The 15,269-nt window shown below is 31.4% G+C and overlaps 1 protein-coding gene, 1 long non-coding RNA gene and 1 pseudogene across 3 annotated transcripts in view; 1 reads left to right on the forward strand and 2 right to left on the reverse strand.

Moving 5' to 3' along the window:
* The window catches only part of LOC126736857 (transferrin-like), a 40,972-nt gene extending 32,834 nt beyond the window's left edge, over positions 1–8,138 (forward strand). For both annotated transcript variants that reach the window (XM_050441466.1, XM_050441467.1), the window contains exons 7-11: positions 4,373–4,521; positions 4,576–4,770; positions 4,825–4,932; positions 4,988–5,265; positions 6,631–8,138. In XM_050441466.1, the coding sequence (XP_050297423.1) occupies positions 4,373–4,521; positions 4,576–4,770; positions 4,825–4,932; positions 4,988–5,265; positions 6,631–6,807 (907 nt within the window). In that variant the 3' untranslated portion in view covers positions 6,808–8,138. The remainder of the gene's footprint in view (positions 1–4,372; positions 4,522–4,575; positions 4,771–4,824; positions 4,933–4,987; positions 5,266–6,630) is intronic.
* The window catches only part of LOC126736869 (uncharacterized), a 300,653-nt gene continuing 285,768 nt past the window's right edge, over positions 385–15,269 (reverse strand). The window contains exon 2 of the long non-coding RNA XR_007660806.1: positions 385–601. This is a non-coding gene — a long non-coding RNA (uncharacterized LOC126736869). The remainder of the gene's footprint in view (positions 602–15,269) is intronic.
* Positions 8,161–11,625, reverse strand: LOC126736858 (uncharacterized; annotated as a pseudogene).

Here is a 15,269-nt window from a genome sequence, read left to right on the forward strand (position 1 = left end):
GTTTATGGCCTTAAGAGGGTCTCCAAAAGTTGTTTGATGCCCGGAGGAACTTAACCCCTCTTACCTGAAACGCCCAGAGAAGGAATCCTTCACAATGCTGCTAGCTCAAGCCGATGTGGGTTCTAGCTTCTTTCTCAACCAAATGAACCAAAATTTCTTAGGTAGTAACTACCCAAGAGTTACCCAATTAAATGTCAAAATCAGTATGGCGCCACCAAGTTTTGGATTTTATATAATCCCAAAGGACGCCCAATATTTATCAAAATTTATTTAGGCAAGTTCAAAACGAAACTTGGAAAACAAAATCAAAGTCAAATCAGTATACACTATTGTTTCCAAATTACCTATGATATTCCAACCTACTCAACTCAAGTGAAAAACAAATTAACAACAGAAAATAACAATTTATTTAAGTCTTGATTATCACAGAGAATTATGTTATGTTATTTATCGTTAAGAGGAATAATTATTTAAGTTGGTAATAAGGAACCACAACATCACACAAAAAATACACAATCAAAGTGTGGTTGTCAAAATAAAATAAATTATGTTACACCCAAACCTTTTGGGGAATGAAGCTTCAATTCAATTAAACTAATAACTTACATGGCCCGGTATATCCCGCCACGGACATTGACCTAAACAAAAAAAAATAACAACCCTAACTGTTGAAGCTTCCCCACTTAAAATTACCCTTTTATTAGTTTACTCTAATATTTACTAGCTAATCTGAGAAAATTTGACATCTTAGGAGTAGTCTGAAAATAAATAATATAACCCAAGTATATACTAGTAGTACTACGAAGCCGGCTGCGTCTTACCTCACAGGAGTCACTTGTCACATATATATGTACTCATATCAGTAATATTCAATAATAAAATAGCATCGATTAAATAATGTCAATAAAATTTTAAATAAGCTTATGTATGTATCTCAGCTCAAAAGATAAAAGTCGTGATAATAAAAATAAAATAAAACAAGTGAATAAAAAAAAATGTTATGTTCTGTCACTTAGCTCCATACACAGCAGACTACTTCACATTCGAGACTCTCCCAGACATCCAATTCCCAGTCAAAGAAAAACTGCAGGCTTCCAAGCTTCACCTCTTCCACTTCACAATACGCCAAGCTCTGGTAGTGGTCTAGGTTAGACGTTAGCTCACAGTTGCTTAAAATCTCCTTCTAGATTAGAGCCAGTAGAGTACATAACCCCAAAACGAAGCACCATGTGGCATGAAAAAATCAGGTCCGTACAAAAAAAATCCGTCCAAAATCCATGTCATGTAGCTTTGCTAATTAAATTGTCCCCTGCCAATGCCAATCAGAACCGCTATTTTGCCGATGTTCGAGGGCACGTGAAAAATTATTAGGTTTTAAATCGCCATAAAGGCCAGTAAATTCAACAAAACAACAAATTATAGCATTACGCCCAAAAAGTTGATTTACTATCACCACATTTAGTCAATTATATCCCCATATGGGTAAAATTCACACGAATTTCAAAAAGAACTAAAGCACTCTTCACTTCATGACGGCGGTCTGGGAAAAGGAACGACCGCAGAGGTCAAACCCGTATTTAAGCAATCACGCACAAAGTGTATTGCCAATCGAAATATATAACAAAATAACTTAACTTTTTTTATAAGTACCATAAAACCTTTTATAAAAAATAAATAACAAAATTTGTGGCCCAAGGAAGTTGGCAATGAAAATATGTGTCACTATGACAATCAATTTCGATTTTGCCTAGACCAGCAACTTCTTGCTATCTTCCAAGAAAACTAATATTAAAATTAGATAAAAAGAGACAAAAATTAGATAGGTCAGTCCGAGTAAAATCAACCAGCATATCTGGTATGGTCAAGCCAAAATCAGATATTGTACTATGAACAGTACAACATACACAATAATTGTACATGCCCAATTAATCATTATTCGTTATAAAATAATTAAATATTCAATATGGGATATAATTTAAATTCTAAAATATTTCTTTAGTCCAGAACCGGGTTTTATAAGAGTATAAATAAAATTTCATTAACAACCAGTACAATATGAAGCTGAAATGTACAAAACTAAATGTGTCCTTAAAAAAAAAGAATACTGTAATTTGAAATGGCTAGAGAACAGAACTATGGTTTACTTGGGAGGCTATTACAGAGAGGGCATTACTAGTATCAATCATTAATATTTGTAAAATATCTATTTTGAAAATATAACTGTAATCAGTGCTTTTAATAAAGAGTATAAAATGCCAATTTTAACCTGTAACATCTTTCTAATTTATATTTCATTATGGTATGATCAATTTTGTCAAAAGCTTTACTAAAATCGGTGTAGATAGCATCCACCTGAACTCCGCTATCCATGTTTTCTCTAATGTATTCCGTATATTCAAGAAGATTAGATTCAATGGATTTATTTGGTAGAAATCCATGTTGCTCAGAAATTAGCAAACGTTTGACAACATTAAAAATATATTTATAAATTATTTTTTCAAAAACCTTGGCAAAAATACAAATCTTACTTATTGGTCGGTAATTGTTAATTACGTTTTTTTCATTGTTTTTAAATATTGGAATGACATGAACGTTTCCATTTATCCGGAAAAACACCGCACGACAGTGATTGATTAAAAATTAAGGTCAGGGGAGGGGCGAGACCCATTGCACAACTCTTAACAAAAAAGGATGGAAAATTATCTGGGCCTGCGCCCTTTTTGGGATCAAGTGTTTTTAATGCTTCGAGAGTTTCAGATTCAGAAAGATAAATAGAATGTTAAAAATTGTTATTAGTATTTAAATCATCGCTATTATCGTATACCAAAGAGCTGGGTCTAACAAAAACACTCTCAAAAAACTCCGCAAACATGTTAGAGATATATGGATTGTTCGAGGACTCCCTATCCATATATTTCATTTTAGCTGAGATACCTGATCCATTTTTATTTATAGAAACCATTTTCCAGAATATTTTACTATCATGCGGAATATCACTTTCTAAGGATTGTACATAATTCCTTAAATCTTGTTCTATAAGTTTTTTAGATCTACTCCGCAAAAGCCTAAAAGTATTGTAGTCAGAAATATTATTGTAAATTTTCCATTTTTTGTGGAATTTATTTTTTTCTTTTAAAACCTTTATTCTGGCCCTGTGTAAAGTAAACCGGAAAACGTGCATTTTTCCGCACGATGGGTACCTTCTCTTCAACAATTTCATTTAAAATATTATAAAAAGTGTTTAAATTATGATTTAAGGAATTATTAAAAATATTTGGCCAAGGTTTGTTTTTTAATACATTATTTATCTCCACATAATCTGCCTGGTTAAAATTAAAGTAAGAAAGTGATTTATGTTTTAAAATTTTTATATTGTTAACCTGAAAGTTAAATTCAATGGCTGGATGCTTAGGGTCCTCCACAATCAAGGGGCTATCACAATGCAACAAATTTGAAACACGTTCTTCATTACATAATATTAGATCTAATGTATGTATTATGTAATGTATTACAATCATTTTTTAGGTAATTAAATTGTATTAGACCTGCAAATGAAAGATTTTCGATGATATCGAAGTATTCCTTAGGTACTTGAAAAGGGGTTAAAAATAAATTATTGTTTTCCTTTTCCCATCGCACAGTTGAACAGTTCATATCACCGCAAACCAAAATTACATTATTTTTATTTATTCGTTGATTTAATGATTCTAATTTAGTTGAAAAATATGAATAAGCATTAATGTCCTTAGGAGGAACGTAAACACAACAAACAAAAACGCAAACATTCCCCACACTAAAATTAATCCACAGCTTCACTGAAAAAATGCAACACGGCGACTGCTCCCAAATCTTTTTTAACCGCTATTAGCACACCTCCATCCTTTTTTAAAGAAGCACTAGGTTCGCGATCTCGGCGGAAAACATCATATTTATCTAGATCTATAAATTCGAAATCGGATATATTTATATTTATATAATATAAAACATACCAAATTTTCTTTGTTTTGTGTAAAGTATTCCCTTTATCCTAAGTCACCTGATATACTATTCTTGTTTTATGGGGTTATTTGGAAAAATCATTTGGCACAATTTTTTTTCTATTTGAAAATCGTTTGTTTTCAAATCTAATTAAAACGAAAGGATAAATATATTTGACATAAAACTTAGTTTTAATTTTTTTGCCAAACGGTAGTAGATTTAATTACCGACTTACTAGTAAGAAAGTATTGGAGAGAAAGACAATCTGAAAACAACCTTCTTCCAAAAAATACTTCTTTAGTTACAGGTTGTTTTCAGGTTGTTAGTTTCTAAAGAGTACCTTGATAATTCTTTTAACAGTAAGTACCAATGTAATTATTCAATACAATTTCAGGAAAAACCTAACAAACGTAGCTTACCCAGAAACTGTCTCAAAACAACTTTCCAAAATCGTTATTGTTGTGAAAAACAATACTACTTGGTACAACGGCACAAAATCACTGGAAGGAAAACGCATCTGTCTTCCTGAATATGGTGGCAAAGGCAAGATTACTTAGTCTTTTAAACTTCTATATTTATTTTTGGGATTTATTTTAGAATGGCTGGCATTCATCGACTTGCTGCGTAAAAATAAGGTTGTTCAAGACAGTTGCAATTACGCTCAAATTTTCAGCGCATTTGTTGGAGAATCATGTGCTCCGGGCGCTAACGCTGCTGAAAACGAACTTGACATTCCCGATACTGATTATCAAAAGTTGTGTAAAAACTGTTACCCATCAAACCTAACAACTAGTAAGTATTGTTATTTTATTGAAGAAAAATGTAATTCTATTTATTAATTTTCAGCTGCTGCATACTGTAATGCTGATGCAAATAATAAATATTACGACAGTCTTGGTGCACTTAAATGCCTGGAGGAAGCCAACGGTGATTATGCCGTTATAGCTATAAATGGTACCCTCTGTTATTTGAGAAATTGAATTCAATAGTTACATTTTTATGATTTTAGATTTACCACATTACATTATTGAAAACACTACTTACCAGGAACAATTCAAGGTGATTTGCAAGAATGAGTCACTGGCAGCTTATAATGGGTTTAATGTAGATGAAGAGGCGCCAATCACCATCATAGTCGCCGGAGAAGTCGTCGCTAAGAATGGTTCCTCAAAATTAAACGATATTATTTCTTATCTAAATGAAGTCGAAATTGTTTTTGGTCAGAAACTGGAGAAGTCATTTAAGGTGTTCGACTCCTTTAACCACACAAAGAATTTGCTTTTCCCTGTAAGTAAATACTTTGGATTGAATTATAATTGGTATTAAGTTTTTTGTATTAGGTCCTTTGAAACCCATTTCTAAACTAAAAGGTTACAATAATCTAGTTCTAAAAAGTGCTTATTTGATTGTGATAAAACTTGTCAGGCTTCTTTAAAATAAAAATGCACTTAACGTAATTTTTCTTTCATTTGTATCACAACCAGGTAGTCCTTCGGGAACGCATCGATGGATTATAAGAAAACTGTTAATACGGAAAATATCGGAAGTAGATGTCTACTGACCTTATTAATCTTCATAAAATGGAACACCCTATATATTGTTACATTTTTAAATTCTACGTGAAAATCTAAACATATTTTTGGGTTTGATTTATTATAGCTGATAATGATTTTAGTAATGTTGAGTAGGGTTGTTAAAAAGAGAAGCACAAAAATCGTATCGAAAACATGGCACAACCTTTTTGTTCTTCATAACCTTTCCAGTCTTTACAAACATAGTATATTAGATGTCCGACACGTTTTGGGTATCCATATATTTTCAAGCGCTTTTCTTAGAATCTACATAAATATCTAAAGGTAAACCGATGAAAATCTGTTAAAAACTTACATCAAATTTCAATAGATCTCTAATTCAAAAGGCTTTAAATATCCGACACTTGCTCTACAGGTTTTGCAAGCAAGTTACCGAAATAAATAGATAAAATATAATCAGATTAAAAAATAAATAAAATACTAAGTGTAATTAAGAAAATATATACCAGGATAAATTAAACTGCGTATCGTTAGAGGTTAACTACGTGCGCTGCCTTAATGAAATGTCAATTTATGGGCTTATTAAGGGCTCCAACATTAGGGGTATTAAATAGCTTAGAAATTTCCAGACTATCTAAAACATCCAACCTTTGTGAGACATTATGGAGCATCTAAACATTTTTGCCAATTCAAAACTATGTTTAAGTTAGTTTAGATGGTAACTAAATGATTGGCATTTATTAAGAATTTCTATATATTATGAATTGCATTCTCCTCAGCTCAATTTATATACTGTATGTTTTTTTAAAACTTTGTGTGTCTTGTGTCTGATATAAAATTTTGTTTTCATTTTTAGATAAGTTATTATCTAATTGAATACCGCAAAATTGGTTGAACTATTCACCAATATTTTCATATACACCTTATTTGGAAGGTTATTATTAAAGAGGATTCAAAGGCAAACTATAGGTTTTCTTTAATATTTTTTTAAAGCTTGTTATAAATTGAATGCGTTGGAACCTTGAGTAACATTTAGTTTTAAACGTTTCATCAACTAAATTAAAAAAAAAAACAATCTATAATTATGTATTTATCTTAAGCAATAATTTTACATTTCTAGGACTCTACACCCGGACTGACTTTTGGCGAAACCACAAACAAGTACATCGAAAACTACGTTACTCTACTGAGAAACTCTGAAAATTGTAATGTGGGCAACAACACGAGCGGTACAAATCAAATTGTTATTCCGTCCTTATTCATTGGTCTCATGTATATTACGGCTCGATTATTCTAGGTTATCAAGTCATTTTTTGTAACTAGTATTTAAGTTTAAAATTCTAAAAAATTATGCATGCCTTTTTTCCATATTTTTTCTTTTCAGACAAATTCCTAAATTAATTAGTTTATTTTAGAATTTCTTTTTTCTTGAAATTTTGTATTTTTATAATTATCTCTTTCTCTTGAAGTATTTATTTCGTTTTGTTTGTAGCAATTTCCAATTTATACCCTACTTTATTTATTTGAGAATTCTTACTTTTGTATCTGACCTCTATGACTTTTTTACTTATATCAGCATTTGGATATCAATAATGTGCCTTTAATATTAAGTCGGATTTATATGTAAGTATTATAGTATTATAGGTAATGTTAAAAAAATATATAGAATTTTCACACACATTTTTCATATAAATATAGAATTTAAAGTTTATCCTTTTTAGTAATATTTATAAATTCCAGGATGTTGCTACGGTATAGAATTTATTATTTCTGTTAAATCATGCGGTTGTGATAATAATATATTCAGATTTTTATATTTCTTAAATAATTGATACACTACAGTATTTATTGTATATAAATAAAATGTATATACGAATAAATAAATACGCCTTAATGAATGAGTATTCTAACTTTATATTCAGAAATGCCTTTGAAAATTTTGATAAAACGTTTTTGATATGAAAAGGACGTGAAATATTGTCAATAAATTATTTGTACTTTTTGAATCAATATACAATTTGTTATAAATCTCACTTTCTCTGATGCTACTACCTACCAGGATACCATTAAAGTCTAGAGGCTCTCGGGCAAGCTCGGCTTAATACTCGGGTTTCGGATCCGCGCATCAATTCAAAATGGGCGACGAGTCCCTGATATTATGCAACGAATCATACTTTAAAAGGTTTGCCTTTTAAAGCGTTTAAAACTTTTGAGTTCCATATAATTCTTTTATTCATTGGTGTTTATATTTTTCTTATGGTGTGTTACATACCTATGTGAAAAATATAATGTAATCTCAATATAATTAATTGGTTACTTTAAAACTTATTATTAAATAAATTGCTCTTAAGATTTGTAGGTATAAAGACATTAAAAAAATAAATTTGTTTGACAAAACATTTTTATTTATTTATTAAGTATAGTCCGAGGGCCAATTACAGACACCGATATATATATCGCTTTCCCGGTGGAACATCGACCTAAGCGAAAATTATAAAGTTTTGAGAAAATGATGTTTTAATATTTTTTTAGATATCTATGTTAATTTTTTGTTAAATAATTTAGCAGAATTTTGTTGCAAATAATTTCGAGGTTAAGAATAATCTTAATAAATAATTCTGCATAATCCTTTTCACTTTTTTTGGAAAATCCTCATTTCTACCCCCCTCTTTTTAAAGTCTCCTTCCAATTACGTCATTGTTTCTCTAGAATCTATTTATGTAATAATACTTTTGACAAAATTTGATGAGAAGATCAAATTTAAGTCTGCAATTTTATGATCACAATTTCAAAAAATAGGTACAGAAATAATGTTTTACTACTAAAGAAAAAACAAAAAAGAAAGTAGAGTGGTTTATTAAACAACAAATTAAATATAAAAGTATTTTAGTACCTACTAAGAAAGGCATAAAAAGTTTAAAACAAGGGAACAAAGAATTTATAGTTCTAAAACTTAAACTAAAAAAAATAACTTACTAAAAATATTAAAATAACGTATTAAAAAACGATTCATAATAATTTGGAATAATATAACGCCGTCAAAAGACTTTGCAAATCTATTCTTTTATTGTCAGCTATTGGTATTTTTGCGACGTAAGCTGGTTTTCTAATGATATTTTTAATATTGTTTGCCTCTAGAGAGCGCCTTGATCCGATATTTCTGCTTTTGGCTTACTTCCAGTCCGTTTCCTTATAACTGGTTTTGTAGAAATATACATCACTATCTTTTACAAAGCGTATTATTTTTATCTCTGAAATTTTAATTTGTTCCCCGTTATCGTTTTTCTGGCAATTAAAACCTATGTCAGAATTCAATTTCTTGATATCAACAAAATCTTTAAAACCTAATTCTTTCACATTTAGAGGATTGCCTTTCTTTTTTGAAGCCCGGATTAGTGGAACAAGTTGGTGAGGAACATAAATAGGTCCGGCTTTCTTAGCTCTATTTACTGATTTCTCGATTATGCTATGAATAGTGTCTCCTTCGTTCTGAGTGTGGCCCCTTATAAGGTATTTGTGAGTGATGGAACTGATGGGAAGTGTTTGAACGGCATACAGATACATTGCAAAAACATAGCTGAAATAAAATACGATATTAAAGTATTTATTAGTTATTATAAAAAATACCGGTTCTTCTGCTGACCACAGCAGTTATCTGAGTAGAACACTATGTCGGCACCAGGTCTCTTATTTGCAATTTCTTCAATAAACATAAGAACGCATGAGCCAATTTCAATAGCACCTCGTTGTCCAAGACCTTCGTGCCAGAAAAAGCATATCGTATTGTCATTACTTACGTCGGTTACCTATAAAAACCATTCTATTATTAAACAAAATCATATCAACAATTTTATTATTATTACCGTAAAATTATAGCAATTAAGCCTGGATTGTCCCATTGGAACAGGCAATACTGCCTGTAAGTCATAGACTGCAAAAATTGTGTTTGAACCTTCTTCCTTGGACTTTTTCTTATCCGCATCCTTTTCAACTCTACTTAATTTTTCCTCTTGATGATTGATGTAAGCATTTTTAGCCGCTTCTTATCTTCTCCAGAGGCATTCTGGTATCCCTCACATAAGTCGCACATATCTTTTTTTGGAAAAAAAATCCAATATTAAAATTTGTGTTAAATATTCGCGAATATAAATCGTAGTTTGCTGCTGGTTTTCCAGCTTCACTGCGCTCTTTGGTGTAATTTCTGTGCATTTCAGAAATAGTTAACTCTCCCGGAATAAATTCTCTTGTTGTATTTTGCCTCTGGTAGTGACTTTCTACTCGCGGAATTGAGTCAATATGTTTTTTAACAGACTCAATGATTTCTTCATCTGTTTTTCTGGGATTACCATGGCGGCCACGTTTATCTTCAGGGATGATACCAGAATTTGTAGCACGTGCCTGAACTACAGTTCGCAATGCGCGCTCAGTTATTCCAAATGTATTCATTAAAAACTTTTTACACACGCGATGTTGTTTTCCATTATCCCATAAATAAAACCCACAATTCGGTTTTCTAGGTCTTTCCGATACTACACGGCGATACTTTAATTCCAATGGAGCTACACAAAAGGCTAGAAAATCTCTTTGTCGTTGCAGAGTGGACAAATTCCAATAGTCCTTAAAAAACTGAATTCTATGTTCCTCCGTAAATTTTAAGGAACATTTCAACGTACATTTATCCGGGCATGGTGGTCCAATTACTTTCTCTTTTACAACTTTTCCAGTTCTTGACACATAGCTTTTACCACTATTTTTTAATAACTTGGCCTCGTTTTTTTTCCAGTTTTCGGGATGTCTTTGTCTTTTTTTCCCTTTTTTGGGAGATACTGGAGGCGACTCTACCTGACAGTTTTCTTTATTTTCTAAGTCTTCACTCGATAAGGACTCATCACTACTAGGTGGAATGTTATGAACAGTTATCGCTATCCCCTTCACCCCAAAGATTTTCTTCATCTTCTGAGTCATTTATCTCATAAGATGGAAGTGTAATTTTTTTTCGTAGTATCATTTTTGTGGGACATTCTTGATTAATTATATTATATGAAATTTTCTTATCTAAAGTTGATTTTGTATCTGACTTCAATTGTACAGTGCGTGATAGAGTAATAGGAGTTTGCTGTGAACTGGTAGTTGCTGGCATGTTATCAGATTCATAAGAAGAAAATTCACCAAAGTGGTTTTCGGTTATTTGCAGGGTATCAGGTTGTTGAATATCCAAATTAGTGAAAGTAGGCTGACAAGCACTTGGCGGTAGTCTATCTATAATACTGTCAGTAGAAAATTCATCATTTTGATTTGAATTTGTTGTTCCTTCGAATTGAAAATAGTCAATAGACGTTTGCGGGTCAATCAAATTTTTTTTGAAATTTTTCTAAAAGGTGAGGAGGACGATTTAAATTAAGTTCTTCCTCAGGCATATTTTTTGGCTGTTTTTCGAAATCTCCCGAAGCTTGATCTAAAAGATATTTTAATATCACGAAAAAATTGCAAGATCTATATGAGATTTTTGAAATAAAATATTAATATTTTAAGAATACTTTCGAAATATTACATTTCTAATATTTGATTAATGTAATTTAATTTTTATTAGCTCATGAATTTAAAAAAGAAACACACCTGAGATCGAATGGTTTGTGGCCAAATGTACCATTAGTCTTGCTCGATTCATAATATTGCGGTTTTGTATAAGCTTCCTAAAATCCCAAAAGTAAATTAAAATAGAATTCTCTTGAGTTTTTTAAAGTAGTCTTAATAGAAAATTTATCTACAACTTCTAGAACCAACATTGTTATAAAAAACAGGTCACTACTAACGACAAAAATTTCGGAACAACAATGGCGTAAAATACAATTAAATCATGCTAAAGATCAAAATTTCAGAGGAACAATGACACAACAGACTTTTGTGACAATGTTTCACTAGATTTTGTTAAAAATAAACGCAACTTGAAATTAACAAAGACTTACCGTTCGTATATATCGAAATATACGAACGTATAGTTCGAATACGTCGTTTTCGTCACTAAAGATAACCAAAATAAATTAGACTAGACACAACTACTTATTTCGCACTTACGTCGTTTTTGAACCCGACAGAACGATGCTCTCTGAATGCCGAAACGCAACTGAACACTTGTGGCGTTCTTCTTCCTAGACCAATCAGAAAAACGCGCCATTAGAACAACGACGCAAGCGGTTTCTCGCGGCACCTATTTGTACTACATTTATGACATTGTTCCACCGAAAAGTTTAGTGTTTTTTGATACTTATTGCGCGTGTAACTAATTTAACTGAAAATTTGCACTTAGGTCGATGTTCCACCGGGAAAGCGATATATTATATGAAGGAAAATATGTTTATTCAAATGCAACAAAACATTTAAACCTAACAATACAAAAAAAAGAATAACATTAAGTTATCTTCTTATGCTAACAATAAAGGGTGACTTAAAACGAAAAGGTTCTGAGAAGCATCAAGTTTATCGTCAATAATTTTGGTAAATTTATTTAAATTTAAAAGATCTAAGTCCACATTACAGACATAAATATTAAAATGATTATAAATTTTGTAAATGGGTGAGCTTTTATAAGTATTAGTTTAAATCTATTGAAAGAATTTCAGGGGAATCAATTTTGTTGGTTAAAATTACAAAGAGATATAGTTCTGAAGGGCAAATTTCCAAAGTTAATCTATAAAAATGTTCATAAAAGTAAATAGTGGCCATAGACCTACTTTGGGTAATTCCCAAACCTCATATTGACGGCATTAAAGTATACTAGCATATTTCAACTTTAGTAATACCAGACCGATGAACAACTTCAGACGACACTTCACATTAAAAAGATTAATAGATCTGACAATGAAGCACATTGTTTTGTGTAGCTCATTCGCCATATTGGAAATTTGATCCGTAAAAGCCAGATTGCAGTCAACCACAACAATCAAATCCCTTTCATTTGGAAATTTCTGAAGAGAAGTACCATTATATAGTAACAATATTCTACAATATCACGATTAAGGGTTAGAGATATCGTGGAACATTTTTTGTTATTGAAGAAGAGTGCATTTGTACTACACCAGTCTACATTATGAAAGTTTATCTGCAGACATGAGCAATCCTCCACAGTCCTTATGGATAACTTAAAATCAGTGGATAACCCAAAATTAGTTAATAGTGATGTTGTCAGAAAGTGATTTTCTAATATTGCTGCGCTTCACTATTATCAAATGCCTTCTCCATATCAGTATAAATAACATCTGTTGTTTCTTTTTATTTAGGGCTTGTGTAGTCTTCTTAAGTAAAAAGGTAAATCTTCTGTTATTCTAAGGCAAATTAGGATTTAAATAACAATTTCCTAATTAAGACTGGGTTTGAACAGATTGTAGCTACGTGATAGTTACTGATCATTTTTTACCTTTTTGCTAGTATGAAAATAGGTTTGCTTCACAAATTTCTGTTGTAAATTATTTGCAAGTAAAATTAGTAAAAAGACCAACGTTATTTCATCAAATATTTTGCTACTTACTATGTAGTAATTTAACGATACTTTAGGATTATTTATATTTAGCCTACACAAAACAAACTACAAATTTAATAGTTGTAATATATTGTTTAACACTAAATAAATTTAAAAGCCGTAACCAACAGTTCAAAAAACGAAATAAACCAGTAACCACAGAACACAAATATATAGCCAGTAACCCTCAGTGTCGACGCTCCCGGCAGAACTGTTTTGAATCGATGGCCTCCCCGAAGTCGGCCGAACCTACCCAAGAGCCGCTAGTCTTTAAGGGTATCCTCTACCTACCTACTAGCGAACACACAACACAAATATATAGCGAATATACATTTTGGGAATTTCGCAGTGTTTTAAAAGAGCAGGGAAAAGGTAGAAGTAGAAGGGACGGTAAAATTCAGGCTATTGTTCAAAGGTAAAACGACCACGATAGAGAGAAAGGTTTGCAGAATATAATACTATTTTACCTGAAGCCTTTGGCACGGAACTAAACTAAAATCCAAGATGCCTTTAGGCCTATAACAAGCCATGAAGAGGAATGTCTATATATTAATGTACCTATAGGGGATTCTCTAAATGTCATCTAAAATAAGCTTAGCAATATAAAGTTCATCTTAGGAGTTTGAGGATCATGCAATCAGCATCGCTCGACCAATATAAATGTTGAAAGTCATGGGCTTTCACCAGGGCTGCTTCTGAACTAAAATATATAAAACTACAAAAAGAGCCGAATGGAAGGGAAAAATGTTAGTTTCCTTGTAAACATTTAGTTTACTGTGGAACATCTGAAAAACCAAGCCTTGGCAATGCTAGCCGTGGAACTATGGGCAGTTTCGTTTTTTTTTGTTTGCTTGCAACATCTCTGATGCAATGATGCCAAATGCTTATGTAGAAATGGCAAAAAAACACACTTTATAATATCATACAAATTTGTCACTTATTTTGCCAGACATGAAACAACACTACTCATATTTAATAAAATATAATGAGAAGTCAATATTCAAAGTTAAATTAATGTAGATAACGTATATTAGAGAAATAAAGCAACAACATCGCAACGCCGCTCAATCGCATTGTTTATTCCACCGACACAAGTAATCCTTACCAGTGGCATCGTCAAAAAATATTTATTTGATAAATATTTATTATTAATAGATTAAAATATAAAAAAGGTTTAAATTATAAACAATATTACTGTTGATGAACTCTATATGCATTTTTTAACGTATTTCATTAGAGTAAAGGTACTTATCTAACAAAAAGCATTTTTATGGAAACTAAATATTTTATATTTATTATAGGTTGTACCTTGATATGATGTTATGACAATATCGGTATTTACTTGTGAAAAGATCGGTTAAATCGCCTTTTCCCCATGGTGCGGCATAAGTTTTTACTATCGTAACAATTCACAAAAACACTGAAATGACTCAACCTTTTTCCTTTTTCAACCAAAAACTAAAGAACTTCACAAATTCTGGATATAAATGACATTTCACAAGATGACATCAGCTTTTGCTTGCCATTTCAAATTTTTTAGTAGCGGTTTGAGAATAAGAGTATTAATATTTTTTTTTACGTTGAAGATGTTATTTATGCGCTTAGAATACTTAACATAAATCTATTTTTACTTTTTATTTTTAATCGAAAACTTAAGTCAATAAGTTAAAAAACATATTATGCTATGTGTTGATATATAGCTGAAAATTTCCTCTTTTGAAAGTGCGTGTAAACTTGACAACAGAGAATCGATGCATATTATTGTAAGCAAAACACCCATCTTGCCCTTGTGCACATGTTAAAAAATTGTTGTTAACTAATTCTAACCTTTAAATGTTTTAAGTACCAAGCATTTGATTCATAAGCAATTACGGTCAAGACGAGTCAAATTTCTTGAATTCCTTCTTAATATTTTACAACGACAGTGAGAAGGTTAAGACGGGGGCAGACTGTGGTAAAAGGGAGGAAAACCACTCTTTCAATTATAGCAATATCCTAATAAAAACATTTATTTTATCTTCAAACAAAGATGTGAAAAAGCAAATAGCGAGCTTCATAGAGCTAGTTCGCGCCTTCTACCTTTTTTGAATGGAGCGGGTAAGATATTCCTGCAAAACAAAACTACTCTTTAAATAGCAGGTCTAAGCTAGTGTGTAGCTCGTCGATGTTCATGAGAGTCTCTTTTTCTAAATCTTTGATAGGTATGTTAAAAAGATTGTTAAGAAAAGTTATAGATCAGTATA

This window comes from Anthonomus grandis, chromosome 5 (genome assembly GCF_022605725.1).
Source record: "Anthonomus grandis grandis chromosome 5, icAntGran1.3, whole genome shotgun sequence".
Classification (NCBI taxonomy): domain Eukaryota; kingdom Metazoa; phylum Arthropoda; class Insecta; order Coleoptera; family Curculionidae; genus Anthonomus; species Anthonomus grandis.